The sequence below is a fragment of the Drosophila sulfurigaster genome, chromosome 2R (genome assembly GCF_023558435.1).
Source record: "Drosophila sulfurigaster albostrigata strain 15112-1811.04 chromosome 2R, ASM2355843v2, whole genome shotgun sequence".
Taxonomy (NCBI): Eukaryota; Metazoa; Arthropoda; class Insecta; order Diptera; family Drosophilidae; genus Drosophila; species Drosophila sulfurigaster.
In genome coordinates, this window is record NC_084882.1 from 22180854 (window position 1) to 22204982 (window position 24129).

Sequence of the window (24129 nt, forward strand, 5' to 3'; positions counted from 1 at the left end):
AAGCAGGTGTTGGAAATTTTAACAATTATGTTCAGAGAAATAAATTTAATGAAATAAATAAATATAGAAACATATGTATAATAAGTAATAATAATAAGCATAAGTAAATAAATATAGGTAAACAATTTAATTATTAGCAATTGACAATAACAAGTTGGATTGCGGCTGTCGAACATGAAAACGTTAACATTTTGCAACACTATCAAGGAGTTACCACCCTGTTCAAAATAACATGACTAGCCGCATACGGCGCGCGATTTGTGAGCAAGTAAATCAATTTAAAAATAATATAATTCGTGTCATTATATTGTTACTTCACAGTTGCCACAACTAGAAAACATCTATCATGCGTTGGAGGTGCCCGCTAAGAAGCTTTCTCCTACATCACGTCCATTATTGCAATGGACATTGCCGGCAACGGTTGCACAACACGAAAACGAATTGTTGGAATCGGTGAAAAGTCAGCAATTTGATGCCACTTATCTTGAGCAAGTGCGTGTGGTGCCCAGTGCAGGACGTAGTGCAGCTAAAGTCGAGTTCCAGCTACAGCCAGACGCATTTGCAACGCATCTCTTGCAGGCAGGGGAGGCAACCACAGTTTCGCCATCTTACGCCGACAAGCATGTTGTTATTGAGTTTAGCTCACCAAACATTGCAAAACCCTTCCATGTGGGACACTTGCGTTCTACCATCATTGGCAATGTGTTGGCCAATCTTTACCAGCATTTGGGTTATCGCACTACGCGTCTCAACTATCTAGGTGATTGGGGTACACAATTTGGCTTATTGGCTTTGGGTGTGCAACTGAAGCAAGTTTCTGATGCTGAAATGCGAACTGCTCCAATTGAAACCCTTTATAACGCATACGTTGTTGCCAATAAAGCCGCCACGGAGAATCCAGCTCTGGCTCAACGAGCACGAGAATTATTCAGTGCGCTGGAGGCGGGTACCGATGATGCCATGACCGCCCAGTGGCAGCAGTATCGTCATTATACCATAGATGAGCTGACTGCTGTTTACGAACGACTTGGCGTCCAATTTGATAGCTACGAATGGGAGTCCCAATACTCGCAGAGTGAAATCACTGAAGTGTTGACTAAACTACGCTCAGCTGGGATGCTGCAAGGGGAACACGATGGACGTGAAGTTGTTGTTGTAGGTCAACGCCGAGTTCCTGTTATCAAAAGCGATGGCTCCACTTTATATTTGGCTCGAGACATTGCGGCGCTGTTAAAACGCCAGAGACAGCTTCAATTCTCACGCATGCTGTATGTTGTGGATAATGGTCAGGCTGATCATTTTAATGCTCTCTTCCAGACAGTTACGGCCTTAGACAATAGCTTGAATAATAAACTACAACATGTGAAATTTGGACGGATTCATGGTATGAGCACGCGCCAGGGCAAGGCGATCTTCCTGCGCGATGTGCTCGACGAAGCCCGTGAGGTGATGCGTGAAAAGCGAAGTAACAGTGCAAGTGAGCGACCAACAATTTACATTCAATGAAACACTGATTGATTAGAATTTTCATTTACAGCCACTAAAAAGAATAGAAGTATGAATGATGAACTCGTTTGCGATGTTCTGGGCGTGTCTGCTGTCTTGGTCAACGTATTAAAGCAGCGAAGGCAGCGAGATCATGAGTTCAGCTGGGATCAAGCACTACAAGTGAACGGGGATACGGGCATCAAGCTGCAGTACACACATTGCCGTTTACACAGCTTGCTGGATAATTTTAAACACATCCAGCTGGCAGACATTAAGCCTAGCTGGCAGCATTTAACCCAAGAGCCGTCAGATGCACTGGATGTGCTTTACGAGCTGGCACGCTTCGAGCAATTCGTGTGGCAATCCAAGGAGCAGCTGGAGGCTTGTGTGCTGGTTAACTATCTGTTTGGCTTGTGGTATGTAGAGTCCCATCCTCACATGAGGTATTAAACTAACTTCTGTGTTATTCTGTTATAGCAATGCAACTAGCCGAGCATTAAAGCGGTTGCCTGTGAAGCAGGAGCGATGCCTAGAAAAACAATCGCAACGTTTGCTGCTCTTCCATGCGGCTAAGCGCACGTTGCACCGTGGCATGCAACTGCTGGGTCTTAAACCGCTAAACCAAATGTAGTTGACGCTCTTTACTTAATATATCATAGTTTTTTATTGAACATTTGAACAGTAGAAATGCAAGGCCGCTTTGTTATTTGCCGCTTAGCGCTTCTTCCACGTGTACTTGCGACGTGCGCCTTCCTGTCCGAACTTCTTGCGTTCTCGTCTGCGATAGTCACGTGTCAGCAGACCGGCTGTAAAAAAATATATCGATGTGCAAGTAATTAGTGACAATGATGAGTTTCGGATTGTAATCGAGAAACAACTAGATAACACTTACCCAAGCGCATGGACTCAATCATCTCTTGATCAACGAAGCTGCGCAAGCTCATTGCAATTCCCCAACGAATGGCACCCGCTTGACCGGATGGACCACCGCCCTCCACATTGGCCTCCACGTCAACTTTGCCCAACATATCGCTAAAGTTCAGGGGGGAAAAGTAACTGCAAAAATACAAGTGCACAATCGTTATGTTATCGTGTGTGTTCGATGTCAAGTTCAGAGCGCTCGAGGCGGCCATTGTCTCTACATCCATACATACATATATACAAATATATGTATATAGATACTTAAGTTGATCAATGCATTGTATTTTCCCGTATATAATGCAAAATTAAACTGCGGGAGTATTTCCTGCGCTACAATAACAACAATAGATGTATAGAAATAAAGACAAAATCGTTAGCTAAATTAAATGCCATGTTAGCCACCGCTAGATGCAACATTTTGTTGCATACCAACGTCGCAATTAAATGTCTACGCTATTACCTGGTGTGATGTAAATTCTATTCATGATAACAAAATAAAAAATTTAAGAAAATCTCTATTAATCAGATACTGATGAACTTTACTGCAGGTGAAACTAAATTAAGAAGCTTTTTCAAACAATTGGCATGCCTAAGGCAAGCTTATTATTAGCTCAGAACAAGGCGATAATTGCGGGCCAAAAGCCAAACTGTGATTTGTTAATAGTAATAACATCACGTTTCTGGCACACGAAACATTTCTGTTATCTCACTACTAACGGTTTCTTTTATTTTGATTGGTGTGCGGCAAAAATTTAAAGTAATCGAACAAAATTGAAAACTGGATAAAGCGGGTTCAAAATATATGGTTAAGGAAGAGAAATTTCACTTGTTACCGACTGGTTTTGTATAACGGTGGTTAACTGTTATTTAAAGTAATTAATTCATATCTAAAACTGACATACTTTATGCAAATGCAATCGTAACTCTGACGAGACAGTATCAAAGTCCACGTTGAGAGGGAATTCCCAATAAGACAAGATATTCTATATAACACCCTTCTAAAAGGCAATAACTGTTACAAACCCCAATTTGTAACACGTGAGCTAATTATATTCCAAATTATTGTTATCATAATACTGGCATGGACATAAACAATGGAATAATACCAAGCAACAATTTACGATATTGATAGTACCATCAATTTACGAAACAAAAAAACTTTAGTTCGTTAGACTAGCATGTGGAATAATATGCTCTCGCTAGAGTATATAATGATCAACATTCACAAAAATAATTTCGGGTTTGTTTATACCAATCACATTTTGTTTATTTTATTTTTTTTTAACTATTCGGCAAATGCGTGGGAAATCAAGTCGACGAGCTTGCAAATCGTATACGAGTCTTTAAACAATATGGTCTACGGCACACAATAAACGTTATGATTAAAAACGAATAAACAATAAAAACAAAAAATACATAATAAAAGGCGCGCAAACAATGGAAAAAAACAGAAACTACAAATTTGGCAAAAATGGCAAAAATAAAGGCTAACACACAAACCAGCTGCAGATTGACAATAGCAAGCATTGACAAATAAAAGAGAAGAACAATTAATCATTGCAAATCTGACAAAATTATTTTGATTCGTTTGTATGTGTAATTTGTTAAACAATTTGTTAGATGACTTCACGCAACAGCAAATAGCGAACATGATTTTTAAATTAATGTACTGGCGAGTAAATAAAGCAAGAGACAAAAATAACCACACGCTAGTAAATTTACGAGAATGGATGGGATAGGAGAGATATTTTTACGATATGGGGATTACGAATATATATATATATTCTTATATATGAATACAGGTTGTCAAAACTGTACACAATCTACAAGGGATTAGTGTAAACATCGCTAATGCTAAAACGCTAAACGACCGGCGAAACGTCGTCTTTGAGATCGGCATCGGCATCGTTAACTGTCACCGTCTCTCGTAAAGAACTCTTCGAGCCGGCGCTTGAACGCTTCAAGTGTCGCGTCAGATTTTATTATGATTTAAATGAATTTGATAGCCGATTCTCTGGAGCGTTCCAAAACCTTCTTTCGCTTTCCTCGCACTTTTCCTCCATCAGCACTTACATGAGTGTCCACATACGAGTATCTATAAGAGCGGCGATGATGATGATAATACACACACTATAGTGATGATAGCATGTGGAGGGCATATAGTATAGTATTATACTAAGTGTACATTCAACCTCATTGGCGCGCGCTCACTTGGCTTAAGTTGGGGATCTGTTCATCCACCTCCCACATTCGTATCCACATTGAAACTTGTGGTGTACATTATCATTTCGGCGCAGTTCTTTTTATCAGTCAATCGACGTTGTTGTCGCGCTTCATATCGCGGACAAATTCACACCGAGAATCTATCTATCGCTCCTTCAGTTTGAATTCCTTTCAAGTATCGGGCTAATACAAATCCATAGTGAATAATGTCGCGACCTTCGCAGAAAAACCGGCATTGTCCAAAACAATTCTAAAGTAAATCTCAGCCGCAAGTGTAGAATTAAGATATGGTCTAATCTACATAGTATATATGCATGTATACGTTACAAAATAATAATGTTGTGTCTATAAATAAACAGTACATAAACTCAAACAACCTTCACATCATTCATAAATCAAAATTGATAATTCTCAACTCTTCTTTGTATTTTATAACAAATTGTCGAGCTATTTTGACGGAATTCTTTTTAATACTTGGCAACATCATTAGTATGATTAATTGGATACTCAAATATTCCAAATAAACAAAATTTTATTCAATTAGCATTCCTGGAATTATTCGATGCAGCTCGAAAGTGCATGCCATAAACAATATGATGCTCACATATCAAGCAACATTCTTCGGTTGTATTATCCTTTAATTTGAGAGAAAGATTCAATTACAGCTATGCAGTAAAACGACTCTCATACAGACTCTTCAGGTTCAAGGGCATTCTGGAAGCAATGCAACCAAATATATGTAGACAAAATACAAAACTCTCGTCGTCTCGCAAATTCTTTGCCTTTTCTTTCCTATGGTTTCTCGACATCTCACATAATACCCATCCATATACACATATACAATACATGATGTCCGTAGAAATTCAAATTAGTTTCAATTATAATTGAATCAACGCGAGCTGAAGAAACGAGCAAACCAAACGAAGGAACGAGTAAACTAAGAAAACGAAACAAAATTAAACACGAAGCGCGGCCCGAGTCGGAAAGGGGGAGGCGAGGCATTTTTCAAAATGACGTCGCATGTAAACGGTAAATTGCAAATGGCGCTTCCGGCTCGGCTTTCGCTTTGTGAAAAGAGCAAATAGAATATATACTATACTAAAACATTCAAAACATTCTTTCCATTTGGCTTCATTACATTTCCCAAAGCGATTCGTAATTCAATCAAGCAAAAGCGTGCAGTTCTTCAAGTAGCGTCTTTCCATTTCGAAAAAAAATAATAACAATATTTGAATATTTCCTATATACGCAACAATCGATTTTGAGGACATTTGAGAAGCAAAGGCCGAGATCATTAAGTTGGTAACGTACCATGATGATGGCAAACATTTGTTCATTGCGTTAGAAACTTTCAACTGGTTAAATTGACTGGAATTTAAAAACTGCAAACTGGTTTTTCAACTTCGTGGTGAGATGGCCTCTCTGAGAATTTAATTAATTTGTGCGCATAATAAGATAACAGCTTTTTGTCGAGATTCGTTTCGTTGTCTATGTCTGATTGACCACAGAATTAGCTAATAAGTCAACTCTTTAAGAAAGTTTTGTTTACGAGTATTATAAGCAATCTGAGCCTTGTTTCCAAGCAGAGTACTCAATAATTGGCCAGTTTTTTATACGTTTTAATTCCCTAACAGGTTTCCTAAATTCCCCTGAAAGCATCTCAACAAGAAATAAAGTTAATAATTCACAAATTTTGCCAAATAATTGACACCGATGACATATTGTTATTATTTTGTTATTGTGTCGACAATTACAACAAAAAAGCTAAATAGAATAACAACTTTACGTAATGCTCTTTAACTTATTTTTACATCAACAATGAACTGATTATGCACTGGCAATTGTGCTGGCAATCTATAGATAAAACAATTAAAGTAAGCTGCTAACTAAATAATTGTAGTGCCAATTAAAAGAACATAAAAATATACTCAAGTGCACACTTTGTATACACACCCAATACAGATATCGTTAAAGTTAACAGATCTTCCAGCATTGATTGTGACTGGCTTTGTGTCTACTATTTTAAACGCTAACTTTGTCTGGCTCGGGCTGATACCAAAAATTTACTTAACAAATGAATGAATCTACTAACCAGCACTTCGACCGAAGCGCTGACGTTGACACAAATTGTAAATAATGTGAGCAAACAAAAATTTGGCCAGAAATACTCAAAGATGTGTGTTTCACAGTTATGGGCAGTTTTATAGGGAAGAGGAATAATTTAATGTGTACAACTTGAGGAATGATAAAAAAGTGAAGCAGTAAAAATTTGATATAACCCTGTCTTATAATGTAAATGAATGAACCTAATGTGAACTAAATTTAAAAATTTAAAAATTGTTAGCAATTATTGTGTTTAAAAAGAAATGAATTGCTATCAAAAGAAAATCTCAATGAATATTTAATTTTGCTGTCTTTTATATAATATATAAAATAATTGCTTAAATAATTAAAATATTGTGCCCCTCAAAGAGACGCAGCCTCTGCGCAGCGAGTTCATATAACTGCCTGACAGTAGCACTTTCAGATAAATCCCCACAATTATGATAATACTGAAGTAGCTGTTTATATTATGATCGCTTTATCGCTGCGTCAAATGGGATGAGAATGAGAATTAGATAACTTCGACCCAAGATTGCCGCATTCGGCGTGCGCAGAGATCTGAACAACACAGGTTGACAAAAGGAAAACGCCAGGGAAAGTCGGCGAACAACGAGCAGTGATATAAGTGACGCAAAAGTTAATATTTAGTTAATATAATTTGCATTTTTTTTTTGTCGGCGAAAGTAATCGCAAATTAGTTAATTTAGTTGTGGTCCAAACACGCATTGGACCACACCTAATATCCTCACTTAAAAAGAAGAAAAGTCACTTGGTTAACCATTCAAAATTGAAACATTTATCATTGCAGCTGAGAGTGCGAAATCGAAGCGAAAAGTTTATCGCCCGTAAATGCCAAAGAGTTTCCCCCGAAAACTGGTCTATAAATTGTGTTTAGCTGATATTGGAAAGTTTTTCGTTGGTTTATTTGCATAGCTAGTGCAGCCAATCGACTTGAGTTGAATTTAAGCGCATATTTGCGCGTTTTAAATACCAACAACAATAGTGACTACAACTGCAACAGCAGCAGCAGCAACAACAACAACAACAACAGCAACTGCAACTGCAACAACAAGTGGAACTAGTACGCAGCAAGGTCTGTGCGTCGCCTTCGTCGTGGTGTCGTCGTCATGGAGAATCTTGGCTACAAGGAGGGCAGCACGAAGCCCCGCCGCATGACACGTTCCATCAGCGTCGTTACCAAAACCGAAGTGGAGCAGCCGCTCACTGACAACAATGCGAATAACCGGTAAGTGCCAGTTGCGTTGTGTTATAGCCAATGCAATGCAATTGCAGCTGAGACGAACCCTCAACACAAAAAATACAAAAACAAGTGACTTTCATGCGAAAGCGCAAAGATACTTGAAATGCGCAATGCAAAATTTGGGCTGTCGATTTTTTGTTTTTTGGGGCGGGGCTGATCAATCAGGGGGTCGTCGATTACGAGGTGTGAAAACAGGTTTATAGTAGTAGTTAAACACCGTGGATTGCGGAAAACCATAGAGTTAGCTCCACAACTAGCACTTTATTAGTTTCGTTGTTTGTCTGGTAGTTATAGATCATTAGCGTGGCATTTACTCCCACGCGATTGTTACTGCAAATCACAATCTGACTAATTTCATTATTATCATAACGGATTCAAGGTTTCGCTTTTGTTATCACTCGTTTCAATCGATACTCCTATTATTTGGTCAACAATTTAGAACAGATTTCAAATAGTTTTCCTTCAATTTTCAGTTAGTTGTCTGTGGTCCAAGTCTGCACAACAAGTCTTCAACCGATTGCAACTCCCACTCACCAAGTTTCTCTCTCAATGTTTTTTTTTGGCAAATACTCTCACACTTCAGCTTAAACGAACTCAGTCTCTCTCTCTCTCTCTCTCTCTCCGTCGCTGTATCTCTCTCTTTGTGTCTGGCGCTGGCGCTTCAAGCTCGATTGGATGAGGCTAATACTGAGCGTAGCTTACGGTTTTGCCATCAGTCGGAATTGAAACAACAATGCAGGCGGACGCGTTAGTCGCTGGCTAATAAAAAAAAACAACACACCGAACATACCGAATTCTAGCACAAAATATTCGTTAGAACGCGCGTTCGCAGTTCGTAGTAAATCGCAGCAACAACAAAACGGAAGTGAAAATTTCGCGTTTTTCACACAACATTTTTGCATTTTCCGCCCGTTAGGCACAATTGTTGAGCAGCCACAAAAGGCGTCCATTGTAAGCCACTTGTCTGTCCGTTCGTCCGTCTTTCTCTCTGTGGCATCGTATCTCGCCTAGGTCTGTAGATGGGTCACTCAGTCAATCGACTGTTCGGACTCTCGTCGTCGTATTTTGGAAATGAAATTAGAAATTGAAAATAGCCCATTAGCGAATTGGCATCATCCGTGGATATGGCTGCAAACGGTGTACGTAATCACACATCTACTCACAACACACACATATGTATTTACTTCCACTAAGTGCAGAACAAAGAGGAGAGTGATTAGAAAACAGTCCCTGACTGGGATTATGCAAAAGGCTGCATAGGAAAATATAATGATCAAGTTCGCCAAAGTCGGCGACGGCAATGGTAGTCGACATTACTCGTAAGACGCATTCCGCCGGCATTTGCAGCAGCAGCTGCGGCACTGCTCGGCTATACGTTATAGTGGACCGATCTTATTCTGATTCAACAACTGCAACTGCGACTACAACTGTGTAAAAAATAACTACAAGAGTAACTCGCTTTTGCATAACTTAACATATTCTGTCGGCTTGATCAACTACGTTTTTCTTTCCCGCATCTTAATTATGCATGCTTCAAAGTCAGCAACTAGATACGAGTTCCATGAGCTACGAGCTTTCAGTGTCACTTAAACAATATAACTATATACGAAATAAAAAAAAAAAACTAAAAACAACAGCAAAAAGAGAGAACACATAGTTACAGCGAGCGAAAAAGACACTAAAAACAAACAACACAGAAAATAATAAAATCGTATGACTTATGCATACAGATAGTATGTGATTCCGAAGAAAATCTTAAGCCCTTTACTAATTCACGTGATCTACCACCGGCAATTGTTGTAAATAAGCTCAGAAAGTGCATATAATAAATTATGGCAATAGTAATCAAATAAAATAAATTGCAAACACTGTGATAAATAGTTCAACTTCTAAAAATACAAATATCAGAGCAATGTGCGAAATTTGTTAAAAATAAATCGCTTTTAAAAGAAGTTAGTCATGGGCTCATAAGAAGTACTTATTTTTGGATTATTTATCAATCACCTTCTTGTGAAATATTATGCACGGATATAATAAGTTTGTGATAGTCAAAGTATCTTTAATAAATTAAAAAAATGTGCGAAATTATGAAACTTATAGTAAGATAAATTCTAGAGCCCCAAATTTTGTTAAGTTTGAGAAATTCATGTTATTTTATATTAAACTTTTTCTCAACTATTTGTATTTGTGGATTTGTATGTTTAGGGTGTCATTTTTATGCAATTAAATTATCTAAGAGATAAATATTAAAGCAGATCTTTAGATTTGGCTCTTAGACCAGATCTAAGAGCCTTAAAAGAAGCTACAGCATCTAATTCTATCATATTGTTTTCGTTTCTCAAGAAATGGTAAACAAGGCAATATATTAGCTATATTTTGTACTGCAATATTCTTATGGTAATTGATTAATAGCAAAGATGCTTCCAGGAAATCTTTAAAACAAACATTATCTAACGAATGCAAAATTGACCAGTTATTGGATTTCAGAGAAAGGCACTAAAAATAGATTTAATTGAATATTTAAACTGATATCAATGAAATAACAAAGTAATAAGGTGACTAATAAGAACTTTGTGTGCTCTCGAAAAACAGTTTCAAATCGATTCCACCCAATCTGATGGTGCGATGGCGCAACAACACTGACGCCATGATCGAAGCCCAGTACCCGACAGCTGGTGAATTCGAATACATGGAGTGTGGACCATCGCCGCCGGCGGAGAGTGCGCCGAGCATGTACGACAGCTTTGAGGAGCCGACCAGTGAGCTGAGCGTTCAGATCTGCAATGATACGCTTAGGATTAGCCTTATAGACCAAATGAAGAGTGCCGCCGGCCGTGTCCGCTTGCTGGAGGACATCGAGCAGGGCAACGTGGTGGCCGAGGGCCTGGCCACACACTTTGAGACCGCCTCAAAGCTGGAGAAAAATCTCAGCTACTTGTGGGCTGCGTTTCTCAAGCGCTGGGATTTGCTGGAGGGGTTGCTAAACGCTGGTGCCGATCTGCACTTTTGCGACCAGAACGGTATTTCAGCCTTGCATTTGGGTGCCTTCAGTGGCTGCCTGGCCACCTTGGATCTACTGGTGACCAAGGGCATCAATGTGAACCTACAGCCCAAGTGCTATACACCATTACACTGTGCCGCCTTTGGCAATGCCGCCGATGCGGCCAAGTTCCTCATCAATAGTGGCGCTCTCATCACCAAAGACACCACCAAACCCAACTGCGAGGAGAGTCTACTGCACTGTGCCGTGCGCTCAAATGCACTCGAGTGTCTGCAGCTCTTCATTGGTGAGGGCGCAGATGTGAACTCGCTGAAGCCCAATGGCACCAATGCCATACACTTGGCTGCCGATCTGGGGCATCTGCAGTGTTTGGAGGCGCTGTTGAACGCCCCCAATGCCGATGCCAATGTGCGCATCTGCATACGCGAAAAGGAGTCCACGGCTCTGCATCTGGCGGCCGATGAGGGCAACGTCGAGTGCGTGGATCTATTGCTGGCCAAAGGTGCAGACGCAAAGCTGAAGAATCACCGTGGCTTCACGCCACTTCATCTCGCTGCACGCACCTCCAGCTTGGAGTGCGTCGAGTCGCTACTGCGCCATGGAAATGCTGATGCCAATGCCGAGGACTTTGATCATCGCACGCCGTTGCATGCAGCCGTGGGGAAATCAGAGAATGCCTATGACATTATGGAGACACTGATACAGTGGGGCGCCAATGTGAATCACAAGGATATCTATGGCTTCACAGCACTCCATTTGGCAGCTCTCGATGGGCTGGTGCAGTGCGTGGAGATGCTCATTTTCCACGGTGCCGATGTCACCACCAAGTCGAAGAAGGGCACGTCGGCACTAAATGTGATCACTCGTAAGACGCCCGCTTCGGTGGCCATGATACGTCAGAAACTGGACGCGGCCATCACATTGCATCACTCCCAGGTGAGTTAGTCAATCATTTTTTACTTTATCCACTACAGCTTTTAAAGCCCATTGTTGTTTCTACTTAGGATCCTGTTAATCGCGAGGTGGAGCTCGAGCTGGACTTTCGCCAGCTACTGCAGCATTGCCATCCACGCGAGATCAGCTATCTAAACACGTTCGTGGATGAGGGTCAGAAGGAGATCCTCGAGCACCCGCTGTGCTCGTCGTTTCTGTACATCAAGTGGGGCAAAATACGCAAGTATTACATTGGTCGCCTCATCTTCTGCTTCAGCTTTGTGCTTTTCCTGACGCTCTACGTGCTGACCGCACTAGCGCACAATTGTTACAACGGCAGCAAGGATGACAATACCACCATTCAAGCGCAGGAGTTGTGCCAAAAGCAATCCATATTGGGCGACATGCTGCGCAATAATCCGTTTGTCATGGAAATGCAATGGTGGGTGCTGGTGGCCATCACCATAGTGGAGATATTCCGCAAACTTTACGGCATCACGGGCTACTCATCGTTTCGACATTATGTGACGCAGGTGGAGAACATTATGGAATGGTTTGTCATCACCAGCGTCTTTGTCATCTCGTACATCTACACCAAGCAGACGTACACGTTCCAGAATCATATTGGTGCCTTTGCCGTCCTGCTCGGCTGGACGAATCTTATGCTAATGATTGGCCAGCTGCCCGTTTTCGATGTCTATGTGGCGATGTATACGCGGGTGCAGGGCGAGTTTGCGAAACTGTTTATGGCATATTCGTGTATGCTGATTGGTTTCACCATTAGCTTTTGTGTCATCTTTCCCTCGTCGTCGTCTTTTGCCAATCCCTTCATGGGTTTCATCACTGTGCTCGTTATGATGATTGGTGAACAGGATTTATCGCTGCTGATCAACGATCCCGATGGCAAAGATCCGCCATTTTTGCTGGAGGTTAGTGCACAGATCACCTTCGTGCTGTTTCTGCTGTTCGTCACCATCATCCTGATGAATCTTCTCGTCGGCATCGCTGTGCACGATATTCAGGGCTTGAAGAAAACCGCCGGACTCTCGAAACTGGTGCGACAAACCAAGCTCATTAGCTACATTGAGTCGGCGCTCTTTAATGGCTATTTGCCCACCTGGTTGCGCAATCTTTTGCATTACACGGCGTTAGTTTCGCCACAGGCATATCGGGTGGTGCTGTGCGTCAAGCCATTGAATCCCAGCGAGAAACGGCTACCGCGGGACATTCTCATGAAGGCCTACGAGGTGGGCAAGATGCGCAAGCACTTTGGTCACACCATATCATCGAAGAATCCGGCCGAAAACTATTTGTCGTACAAGAACAAGTACAACAATAACAACGGCTGTGTGTCCACCGCATATTCGTTGCCAGATGCGGATCCGGATTCCACACAATTCACCACACTGACTAGTAAAATCGATGACAATGCGGATCGCATTGAGTTTCTCACACAGGAGATTCAGGAGCTGAAGCAGGCGCTGATATCGCAGCAGCAGCAAGCCAGCAAAGTGATTGATAAGCTGCTCATCGTCATATCCAATCAGCAGAAGCAAAATCTGCGCAAATAGCAGTTAGATTCCCCCATTGCCATCTAAACTACATTACTGATATTATTAATAACTATTATGTATAATCGAACTATCATCTTGAAATCACCACAAATGCTACACAAATTAGTTCTTCAAATTCTTTAGCCCTTAGACTTGACTTGTGTTGTGTACGATATATTAATGTTGCTCCCAAGTACCCAGAAAATTGTTGATATTATGTTCTAGTTATCGTGTTTGATATCGAAGCGCTTGGCGCACCCAACGTATTTATGCAATAACTATACAAGCATATATATGCTATATAAATATAATAAACTAGTTGATAGGTTATACTCTAGAGAGGCGAGAAGCTGGCAGGTTTGTTTGTGTCTGGCTTTAGGCTGTGTCTTGTTGTTTGGCGTTGTCGTCGTACGAGAAGCGTTTAAATGATAATTAAATATGCAAGTTATACCTATGTTTAATAATAAACTATGTCTATACATCTATTTGTTATATACATACATATATATACACAGCACGTCTTTGATTTCTTTCAATACTTTGGCAGCCTCTTCCCTATTTCTCCATTTTTGGTTTAAACTACTCACTCACCTGTTCTTTGCTTTGCTCCATGCTGAAGTAGGAAATGTCCTGGCCATTAATGGTTATCTTGCCTGTGCCCGGCAGACGCACCGTGACATCAGCACGTGCTGTCTTGCGAAGGCACTCATAGGTTGTCACATATTGCCGACCCTGTTCATCGATTTTGGGCTTGGGCACTTCCAGTTGCTTCGATTGATCCATTAACGGCTTCAGAAAGCGTTCGATAAATGCCTTACTTTTGTAGGCGTATGGTGAGGCAATCAAACGGTCCATGCTGCTGCAAAAATTCTGGTATTCAATGTCCGCAATCTGCTCCACCAGCAAACGTTCCAATTGTTCTTTTGGCAGGAGTTGAAAACCAGCCGTTTCTCTATAAATAAATACTAGTTATTAAGAATCTTCTAATCGGTTACGTAATACATACAATCTTTGATTATCGTCAGGTTTGTTTCCACGTCGCAACATGCGTTCTTCTAAATCGTTTAGCTTGTTGGTTTCTGCTACAATGTCCTGCGGAGGTATTGATTGCTTAAATTTGGCAAAAACTCTGAGAATTTGTAAAGCACAAACTCACGTGCAGCAGCTGGAAGAAGTTGGGCTTGCCTGTGTAGAACATGCTGTGAAAGGGACGACCCGTCTCATCGAATTCTGCAGCCTTGCGTGCTGGAAACACTTCGTCGGGTGACCGCATTGCGGGACGGGCACGTTTATCGTATAGACCAGATGGAAACAAGTAGGCAATAGCTTGCTGCAATTATTCTAAGATATAGTTGCGTACAAACCAAATGGATCTGCAAACTCACATCAATATCTTCTTGCGTAAATGTCTCGGCGTCCGCACCCATCATGTTGGCTAAGTGTCGCTTGCCAATTTGAAAATCCAGTTGCTGTGTTTTCATGAATTCATCGTGTTCGCTGGCTCGCTTCAAATATGCCTTCATGGCCTTGCTAACCTTCTGCTTTTGCACTGCTGCCGGTGTCGCCTCCACAGTCACCTGTGTGGCGTACGAAGCACCAGCCACCTGAAAAGTTATGCAAACGAATGGAACATCAACATGGGCTAAGCAAAACTAATGCATTGAGTTAAATTTCAATGTCTGACTTTAACTTACAGCTTGCGCATTGTTTACTCCATTGATTTTGGCCGCATTTTGCAATAGATTTCTGTTAGTTTTTATTAAATTTAAACCAAAAACACGGAGAGCCATCGTTGCGAGTGTTTTGAGCACGATGGGACACACAGAGGAAGACACGAATCAGCTGTTTGCCGGTTGCAGTGTTGTACAATGACTTAAAAACAAGGTGGCAACACCAATGTGTCCCGCTAGATCTGACAATGTCTTATTTGAATTTAAATGCTTAAAAATCAAACACGTTCATAATACAAATTTCATTTATTTGCTAATTTAATGAAAACTATTTAATTTACCTTAGTCATCCTTTACAATTGTTTTTTATTGACTAAATTTCAAAAACACAATTTCAATGCTGATATAGTATAGTATGGGAAATAAACAGAACATAAAATGCAATGAAAACCTTTTCAACAGCTAATTACTTGTTTACGCTATATATTTTATTATAAATAATTGCCTAAGCTTAGAGAAAAAAACTGTTATCAATTGCATTATTGGTTAAAAATGCAGCTACTACAATTCATTCTCTCACGTGTACTCCACTTGTTTTTCCTCTTCATAATTTTTTTTGGTCGTAGTACAATTTTATAAAGCAATTAAATATGTTATAATAATGTCGACACGCCTATTTCCACGCCTGTTTGAGCAATTTACGCGACGCTAAATGCCTAACAATCAAAGAGCCCGAGGTGAGCACGACTAGTACTATGGATATTAATATGTAATCGAAATCCTCTTTTAGTATATCAAACGTTTTCGAAGGCGCAACGCGTGTAACGAACAAATCTGAAGAAAAAACATTACCATTAATATTATGTTATTATTTAGATAAATAGATAAAACTTACCTAAGCCTGTGGCCACGACTAGACAGGTACTCTCCAGACCGCTGGGAGCTGTATAAATATTACGTAAACGCGCAATGGTCTGGTTATAATTTATATGATTCTCTGTGGACAAAGGTAACTCTGGTATATAAGGAATAGCACCCTCCTCGCGTCCCTGCGTGGTGGATGATATTGGACGCCGAGGATCCAGCAAATGCCAGGACATTTCAACGATTCCTCCGCTGGCTGTGCCAACTGCGGAATTGAATAAGTTTAGTCATCTTAGCAATTAATTCAAAAACGCTATCTTACTTAGAACATGTTTGTTGGTGATGCCACGCTCAGTGATAGTTTCACGTAAGGCCTCCACAATGGTAGGTATTATGTAAGATTGTCGCTCCACGAGTGGCATAGAAGGCGCTTGCAGAGAGCTCCAAACACTGTTGTTGGCCTGCGCATTACCCTCGTATAGTTCAATGGTTGCTGTTTTGAAAGGAAACCAATTGAGTTAAGCATATCAGATTGCACTTGTACCTTTTCACTTACTGATCTCAGTGCGTCGCACTTTATCGTTGAAGTAAGAGTAAGCTAACCAATTCTCGGAGTGAACAATGTGTAGTGGAGGTCGAACCTTGCGATGCGTCATGGAGAAAATCACGGAGCCGGAGACAACATCAATTAAATATAAATTGAGCACAGCTGCATTTCAAATAAAATAAATGAAAGCACTTTAGCATTGAGTGCAAGAGTAGTATATGGCTTCATTTACATTTGTGCGTAGCATCTGGCGCCTGGGTGACGAAAGCCACGAGATTAGGATTGATGTATTTGTAGAGCACAGAACGATCGCCCAAAACACGTCCCTGCGAATGCACGTGCTCAATAGGATTCTTGCTGGCAACACCAATAATGTGCTGTTCCGAATTGTGTCCACCGAGGCGTACATTCCAAATAGGTGTACACGTCAAATCCTGTAGAAACAAAGGTTCAATAACTGCTATCCAATGTGAATTGTTTTATAACTTACGTTGCCCGCATGTTTTACATAAAAGCCCTCGAGCTCAGCAGTCTTTACATTAGCAGTATACAAGTACATGCCATCCGCCTGTGAATAAAATCGTTGTATCAGAACTATTTCAATTGAATAATTACGTTGTTTACCAATGGAGTTGCGTGCTTGGGTTGCACATGTACTTTATTTGTGGCATCCAACATGAGAATGCCCTTCACAAAGTCTTTCTCTGTTTCTGGCAAAAGCGCAATCTGTTTAATCTGGAAATCGAGCTGTAGCAATCCACCTTCAGCAGCACGGCCAGTTATTGGATTGAAGCGAAACAGAACTCCATTTCCGCTAGACTGTGAAAAAAATATATGAATTTGATTTAAGTGAATTTCATATAAATACCTATGAATGTAAATTTACTTAAGACTTACTGGAAACTTTGCTACAATTGCGCACAGGGGTTGTAGTGGAAAATGTTTCGAGCTTCGTTGTACAATCAGACGCATTTCTTCAGCATTTTCGAAGCCCGACACATTGGGCAGGTAGAGTTTCCAATGATGTTTGCCAGCGATGTTGTCAATGCCAAAAATCTTACCAGTACGTGTTAACAATACTAACATTTTGTGTAAGCCAAAGGAATCGCGCACAAGCCCAGCACGTTGAGTATCGGTTGGTGGAGGACCCAATCCAATGACATGCAGGAACAGACTCTTGATTTGAAGAGCTTGGGTAGTGATGCGGCGCATAAATGCGCTGACAATGTCGCCTGCATTAAGATTAAGATAAAATTAAGTCAAAAGCACAAAGTATCTTTGACGTAATAAAACTGATAAAGAACATATAAGATATACAGATACTCAAGAAAAGAATAAAGTTAAGAGATCTCCAAATATACGCTTTAAATAAAAGAAAGTACACACAAATCAAATTGTATACTACAGAAACATATAATTTTGGGGCGTAGACTGTTTAAGAACTCTCAACTTACGCTTCAAATTGTTGGCATCCACTTCAAAAAGCATTTTGGTAGAAAAGAAATTTATTTTTGTGCTAAATGGATAAATAAGTTAGTAAATTAACTCACCCGCTTTTCCTTTCATTTCATTCTCGAGAGTGCCTTCCGTATCAGCGAGTGGTAAATCTATAAACTGTGTATCAATAACATTGGCCAATGATTCCTCACGTGCCCAACGGACTCGTCCTTGCTGCACAGCTACAATCGACTCGGCACTGGTGCCAAAGAGAAACAGACAACTTTTGCCATCGCCATTGCGCTTCAGTTTGCAGTCGAAAGAATGCAAGCTAGGTGTTCCATAATGCTCGGCGAATGCCAAGCTCATTTGGAGCTCAGGAACCGGCGAGCAGTTGTCCAAGTACACAGCATTAATTTTGAGATTCTAAAAATACATATCATGTTTAATACATATTTCTTGCATTACGACAAATTCTTAATACTTACGCCATCTGCCAAATCGGCATAGGCCACAACTTTACGGTAATTAAAGCTTCCCAGCACATAGCTGGCACTGCTGAGCTCAGGACACACGGCTTGATCCTTGTTGACACTGACGAGCTTCTTGTTGGCAATAAGTACTCCATTCAGACCCTAATGAAAATAAGTTATAGCATTAATAAGCTGTTGAACAGTTAAATGGATTATTAGTTACCGCTAGTGCCTCGATTTTTTCAGTGGGCTCCGCCTCAAGAGACGTGGCAATAACCTGTGTGCTCTTGGCCAGCAAATCCAAACTAATAAGTTGCTTGCCATCCTGGCAAACAAAATAGGTACCGCTGAGTAAACAGCTATCGGCTTTGATCCAAGCTGCCATTATCTTGCTGGTGGTACCAGTTGTGTGCCCCGAGGTGGCAAAGTAAGCAGTTACCTCAAGATGACTGCGCCAAACAGGTACCACATGATATAGCACAGAATTGCTGTAAAACCATAGCGCATCCTGTGCCCGTTCTGTATTCAAAGGTATTATGGACCACTCCCATTCAATGGTACCAATGTTGGTATTCCAACCACGCACCAAAGCCGGCGCATGACCCTGTATGGTCAACATGTCAAAGCCTAGATGCGAACCTACAGGAGCGGCTGCAGTATCACTGCTATCATCGGAGAAGCCGCTTACTTGCAGCAACTTGATGTCGCCCCTAGCCTTTTGCTCCAATACCTGTCGCCAAATAATCTCTCCTGACTTGGGACATAATGAGGCGACCACTTGCTCATGTGTACTAAGTAGGACACGCGGTTGAAAATGATTGAGGTCGACGTGGACTTGCTTTACGGCACCCACATGTGTACTACGCCTGTTATAGAATTGTTAATTAATGATTAATGTCCAAGTTGTTGTTGTTGCTCTACTTACCAGTCGAATTTCCTAATCTGGTCTTCGTAAAGTGCAGAGCAGGTGCTCAGCAGCAGCAACAACGATAAAGAGATTAGGCCACCGGCTATATGCTGTGGACGATGCATTTTGTTGTGGTTCACTGTGAAACCTCTTTTAAACTATCTTAGGCACAAATTTTGCGGTAACCGGTACGTTTTTATGTTATAAATTAATGAAAACGTCAGTAATTTGTGTTTTCCGTCATAGTAGAAAAGGGGGATGAGATGACAATTTAAGCAGGGTTGTAGCTGTTCAAAAGCAAAAGTGTGATCGCAACTCAATTGGAAAATATACCAATGAACATTGAAATTTCCCAAAAGTACCAGTTGCATATGAAGGTAACACTGTAACAGGTATGGGAATATTTTTAAAAGCGCGCAACTTTTGAATCCTTGTCGTTAATCTAAAATTTATAGTTATTTATAATAAACTGACTTACTAAAATAAAAATATTTTATACATTTTCTATACAGATTTTCCTGTTTATAAAATAAAACAATGAGTCCTATTTATTTATTACTGTAATCATTTTTTTAAATGACGATTTTGAGGTTGTACTTTATTATCAATAAACAGTAAAGCAATGAAATCTAATATGGTTAGCTGAATTATTCAATGTGCAACAAATTGAAGTCATTTTCCCGATATCATATTCTCGAATTTCACAACTGGTTTTCGTTTTCAACTCTGCTGAACTAGATGTGAGCTTGGGCATGCGAATTGCAGAGCACCTTGGCCTGAGCCCACCTAGTGTTGATATTGATATTGAGATGAATGTGCTAAATGTCATTTATTATTGGCAATCATGAATTTTAAAGCTAAACAATAAATGATAACAATTGTATAATTATTAATCATTCGGTGGAAATATTGAAGACTATTTATGTTATGTCTTTTTAGGAAAAGAAACCGCTTTTCACTGAAGAGCTACTTAATCTTAATATAAAGTGTATAATTTGAACTTAAGAATTATTGTATACGCTTTAGAAGAGAGTTCAAAATGGAAATGGATTCAAAATGCTCCTCAAGAAGGTGTTAAATGCAAAAGTGCAGATACATACATAGTTGTGAACATATAGTACAATATTTTGTGACAGTAATTTCGAGCACTCATTGGCATGATACTGTAGTTTACGTTATCTATATGCTTCGGGAGGTATATATTTATATATTAAAAAAGATTTGGCTGTCTACCAGCTTAGTTCGTCGGGCAGACCACCAGGATATTCACCCGTCAAGCAAGCAGTGCAGTGGCCAGTTGGCTTCGTAGATGCAATATGCTTGCGCTGCACTGTTTGCACCAAACCGGCGACACTCAGATAGGCCAGACTGTCTGCACCCACGTGACGCGCCAACTGCTGGGCGTTCATCTTGTTGGCGATCAATTCCTCGCGCGTAGGTATATTGATGCCCATGTAGCAGGCATATTGCAGCGGTGGACTCGCAATACGAATGTGCACTTCTCGTGCCCCAGCATCACGCAGCAGCTTAATGATGGGTCCAATCGTGTTGCCACGCACAATGGAATCGTCGATGAGGACCAAACGCTTCCCAGTCACATTTTCCGACAGTGCACCAAACTTTTTGGCCACGCCCAGTTGTCGCAGACGCGTCGAAGGCTGAATAAAGGTACGTCCGACATAGCGGTTGCGGCACAATACCTCGGCAAACTCCAGATTCGACTCCCTGGCATAACCATGTGCTGCTGCTGTGCCCGATTCGGGCACTGAACTCACAATGTCAGCTTCGACAGGTGCCTCACGCCACAGCTGGCGGCCACACTCCAGGCGCACCGAGTACACCATCTGACCCTCGAAGATGCTGTCGCCACGCGCAAAGTAAACATACTCGAAGATGCAGAAAGCCATACGCTTAAAATCGGGTCGCTCCACAATGTCCACTGTGCGATAGCCGTTGCGTGTTAGCTCAACAATCTCGCCAGGCTCCACTTCGCGTTCGTATCGTGCGCCAATCGAAAGAAAGCCGCAGCTCTCACTGGACACCACCCATCCATCGGCAGGGGTCTCTGTGCTGTTGCTCGTGTGACCTGAATTAATTGGGACAATTTTGCCAATGCATAAGGGTCGATTTCCATAGGTGTCGCGGACTCCATAGATCTTGTCCTTGAGCATGATGACCAGTGAATAGGATAAAGGTGCCAGCGTCATAAAGTGACGAATGCGCGCTGGCCAATTGGGTCCGTTGTGTTCCGAGACTCCTTCAGGAGCACAGCAGAGCGATTGAGCAATCAATTCACTGTCGCTGTGCGTGGACAGTCCAACGCCACGACCCAAGACTTCGCGGCGCAGAGATTCATTGTTGACCAGCTCGCCGTTGTGGGCCAATGCCATTGTTCCATGCGCTGTGTGCACCACAAACGGCTGGCAATTAACTGACTCTGAGCCACCAGCCGTGGAGTACCGGGTATGACCAATGCCCAGGTTGCCACGCAGCTTCTTTATTGAGTCGTCGTTGAAGAGCGTGCTGATCATGCCCATACCCTTGTGCACATTGAAGTTCTTAGAGCTCTTGCCCTCGCTAGTCACAATGCCCGCCGACTCTTGGCCGCGATGCTGCAACGCCACCAGTCCCAAGCAAATCACGTGCGCAATATCGATCTGTGTAGGCCAATCGCCACAGGCAATGGCTCCGAAGACTCCGCATTCGTGTGTCAAACCGGTTAATTCCTTGCTCTCGCTAATGGATAATGTCGTCGTCGCTGTCGACGTCAACGTGGGCGCATCGTCAGCCTCCACCTGTTGCTGCTGCGAGCAGCAGTTTTCAGCAGCAACGCGCACATGGCACGACTGAGATACATTCTTGCTGCTTGACATCTTGCTGTGACTGTCGTGGATCGCTGGGTGAATTGTGATATCTTGTTGTTAGTCCAGTTCAGCTAATGCAACGTTTTCATCTGATTTACCTGACGATTTATGCAACGATTTATATACACAAACCTTCGCTTAGCACACGCAGAAAAACTAACAGCGATCATTGGCAAATGCCGATGTCGATAGTACATCGATAACAAGTATTCGCGCAGTATCGATATTATTGCAGGTGTAACCGAATAAACGGCAATTATTTTTAAACTGTTGAATTGAATTCACAGTCTTTTGATATTTGATATCATATTTGCTTTTAAAAATGTTTTCTAAATACCTTTAAAACTATAATAGTTAATTTACAATAGTACAATAAAAAGCATAACTCACAGAATTATCGCAGGTCATTTAAAAACAACTACGAATTTCGATGTTACTTATATTATAAAAATACCTCAAGTATAGGCGCTATTACATATATAGATGCTATTGAATCTAAGATTTGTGGTAATTCATATTAAATCAACAATTATGGGCTTTTAACTTTAATTAACAGCATACATTAGAAATTTAAAAAAGTATATCATAATTAATAATAAGGCATTATTTAATTGTAATTGAGCTTAATAATATTAATTGAAAGTTTTCAAAAGTCTTTCAAGATCACCATATATATTATTTAGTTTAATTAATAGTATTCATAGATATCACATATTTAAAACAAAGTTTCAGAGCGAAGGGTGAATACATTATCTAAAAATAAACCGAAGCATACACTCCAAAATAATCAATCAATCAATCGATTTACGTGATGAAAATAATTGCATTTAATTCCAAGATAAAAATATATCTTAAGTACTTGCTACATTTTGTCACATACGTGAATCTGTACAAAAATATTCAACGTACTTACAGATAACAATTAAGTACAGACTATCTTTTAATGGTAATATTTAAGATTTTTCAATAGTTTCTCCAAAAAAAGTGTTTTCTTTAAATTGCTTACTGTCAACAGAGTCCAGAAGCGTTTTCGCTTGATCGATATCCGAATTAATAGTCTCAATTAAAGCCTCTAAGGAATCAAAGTTTTGCTCAGGTCGCAAATAGCCTACAATGCATATTTTTAAGATTCTGCCGTATAAATCACATTTGAATTCATGCAATATATGTGTTTCCACGCTCTTCTCTTTGTTATTATAAAAGGGATTCCATCCTATGCTTAACACCATTTTATGGACATCGCTGTCATTAACCTTTGCCCAACCATAGTAGACTCCAGTTTGCAGAGAATCAGGCAGCGCTTTTACCGCTTCCAGAGACAGGTTTGCTGTCAATTGTAAAAATAGAAAAACGAAACCAATTGCATTAGGTTTTAATTATCAGCTGTGGTTATGACATTGAAACATAGAAACAAACACAGACACACACACACACTCACCTGTTGGTATGCCCAGTTCTTTGGAGCCACGTCCAAATCCCCGGACAATTTCACCGCATGCATAAATTGGCAAGTGCTTTTGCATTTTGGAAATATTTTTGAGATACTCGCCCTTGTTGTTGCTGTTAGCGTAAAATTTTACGTTTGCTTTGCGGTTTAATGGATTACGATGATTACAGCTTATGAGGCTTTGCGGAATAGCCTTGATCAAATTACTCGACAATTTTCTGGAAAAACTTTAAATTATGCATAATTATTGCTGCTTGTTATGGCAACAACGCCGGCGCAAAACTGTTGAATTACCCATTGACTATCATATTTATAGTTAAAAAACCACAGCAAAACTCAGCTGATGACGTTAAGCGTGACCGTGTAAGTTAAATTTAAGAAGATATGTTTTGTACCTAAAAAATAACATAGCAAAATATACTTAGGTAAATAATTAA

The 24129-nt window shown here is 40.6% G+C and overlaps 6 protein-coding genes across 11 annotated transcripts; 2 read left to right on the plus strand and 4 right to left on the minus strand.

The window, feature by feature from the left end:
- The first annotated feature begins 93 nt into the window (after positions 1–93).
- Positions 94–2528, plus strand: LOC133839049 (probable arginine--tRNA ligase, mitochondrial). The gene is made up of 4 exons (XM_062270362.1): positions 94–268; positions 322–1477; positions 1538–1904; positions 1966–2528. Exons 1-4 carry the CDS (start codon positions 233–235, stop codon positions 2117–2119), a joined length of 1713 nt encoding a protein of 570 aa, XP_062126346.1. The 5' UTR covers positions 94–232; the 3' UTR covers positions 2120–2528.
- Positions 2127–15327, minus strand: LOC133839051 (small ribosomal subunit protein uS9m). Of its 2 annotated transcripts, XM_062270366.1 has the most exons (7): positions 15178–15327; positions 14869–15087; positions 14640–14813; positions 14490–14575; positions 14067–14435; positions 2381–2544; positions 2127–2294 (listed from the first exon to the last, which is right to left on the minus strand). In XM_062270366.1, the coding sequence occupies exons 1-7, from the start codon at positions 15271–15273 to the stop codon at positions 2203–2205; spliced, it is 1200 nt and encodes a 399-aa protein (XP_062126350.1). In that variant the 5' UTR covers positions 15274–15327; the 3' UTR covers positions 2127–2202. The 2 variants fall into 2 exon arrangements, with proteins under 2 accessions (XP_062126350.1, XP_062126348.1); XM_062270364.1 differs by lacking the exon at positions 2127–2294 and having other exon boundaries at positions 2408–2544; positions 14075–14435.
- On the plus strand, positions 4725–13995 carry LOC133839045 (transient receptor potential channel pyrexia). Of its 4 annotated transcripts, XM_062270356.1 has the most exons (4): positions 4725–4887; positions 7544–7981; positions 10589–11933; positions 12002–13995. In XM_062270356.1, exons 2-4 carry the CDS (start codon positions 7863–7865, stop codon positions 13499–13501), a joined length of 2964 nt encoding a protein of 987 aa, XP_062126340.1. In that variant the 5' UTR covers positions 4725–4887; positions 7544–7862; the 3' UTR covers positions 13502–13995. The 4 variants fall into 4 exon arrangements, with proteins under 4 accessions (XP_062126340.1, XP_062126341.1, XP_062126342.1 ...); XM_062270357.1 differs by lacking the exon at positions 4725–4887 and having other exon boundaries at positions 7527–7981; XM_062270358.1 differs by lacking the exons at positions 4725–4887; positions 7544–7981 and adding an exon at positions 8697–9135 and having other exon boundaries at positions 12002–13994.
- A 292-nt stretch (positions 15328–15619) lies between the features above and the next one.
- Positions 15620–19661, minus strand: LOC133839046 (ER membrane protein complex subunit 1). Of its 2 annotated transcripts, XM_062270359.1 has the most exons (13): positions 19400–19661; positions 18698–19340; positions 18490–18636; positions 18115–18427; positions 18019–18039; positions 17462–17796; positions 17189–17383; positions 17055–17132; positions 16797–16998; positions 16574–16726; positions 16340–16510; positions 16049–16282; positions 15620–15987 (listed from the first exon to the last, which is right to left on the minus strand). In XM_062270359.1, the coding sequence occupies exons 1-13, from the start codon at positions 19504–19506 to the stop codon at positions 15827–15829; spliced, it is 2760 nt and encodes a 919-aa protein (XP_062126343.1). In that variant the 5' UTR covers positions 19507–19661; the 3' UTR covers positions 15620–15826. The 2 variants fall into 2 exon arrangements, with proteins under 2 accessions (XP_062126343.1, XP_062126344.1); XM_062270360.1 differs by lacking the exon at positions 18019–18039 and having other exon boundaries at positions 19400–19660.
- A 267-nt stretch (positions 19662–19928) lies between these two features.
- Positions 19929–22461, minus strand: LOC133836021 (amidophosphoribosyltransferase). The gene is made up of 2 exons (XM_062266287.1): positions 22344–22461; positions 19929–22277 (listed from the first exon to the last, which is right to left on the minus strand). The coding sequence occupies exon 2, from the start codon at positions 22252–22254 to the stop codon at positions 20611–20613; it is 1644 nt and encodes a 547-aa protein (XP_062122271.1). The 5' UTR covers positions 22255–22277; positions 22344–22461; the 3' UTR covers positions 19929–20610.
- Positions 22462–23048: 587 nt separating this feature from the next.
- LOC133836024 (putative riboflavin kinase) lies at positions 23049–24087 on the minus strand. The gene is made up of 3 exons (XM_062266291.1): positions 23987–24087; positions 23684–23919; positions 23049–23572 (listed from the first exon to the last, which is right to left on the minus strand). Exons 1-3 carry the CDS (start codon positions 23998–24000, stop codon positions 23199–23201), a joined length of 624 nt encoding a protein of 207 aa, XP_062122275.1. The 5' UTR covers positions 24001–24087; the 3' UTR covers positions 23049–23198.
- Between the last annotated feature and the right edge of the window lie 42 nt (positions 24088–24129).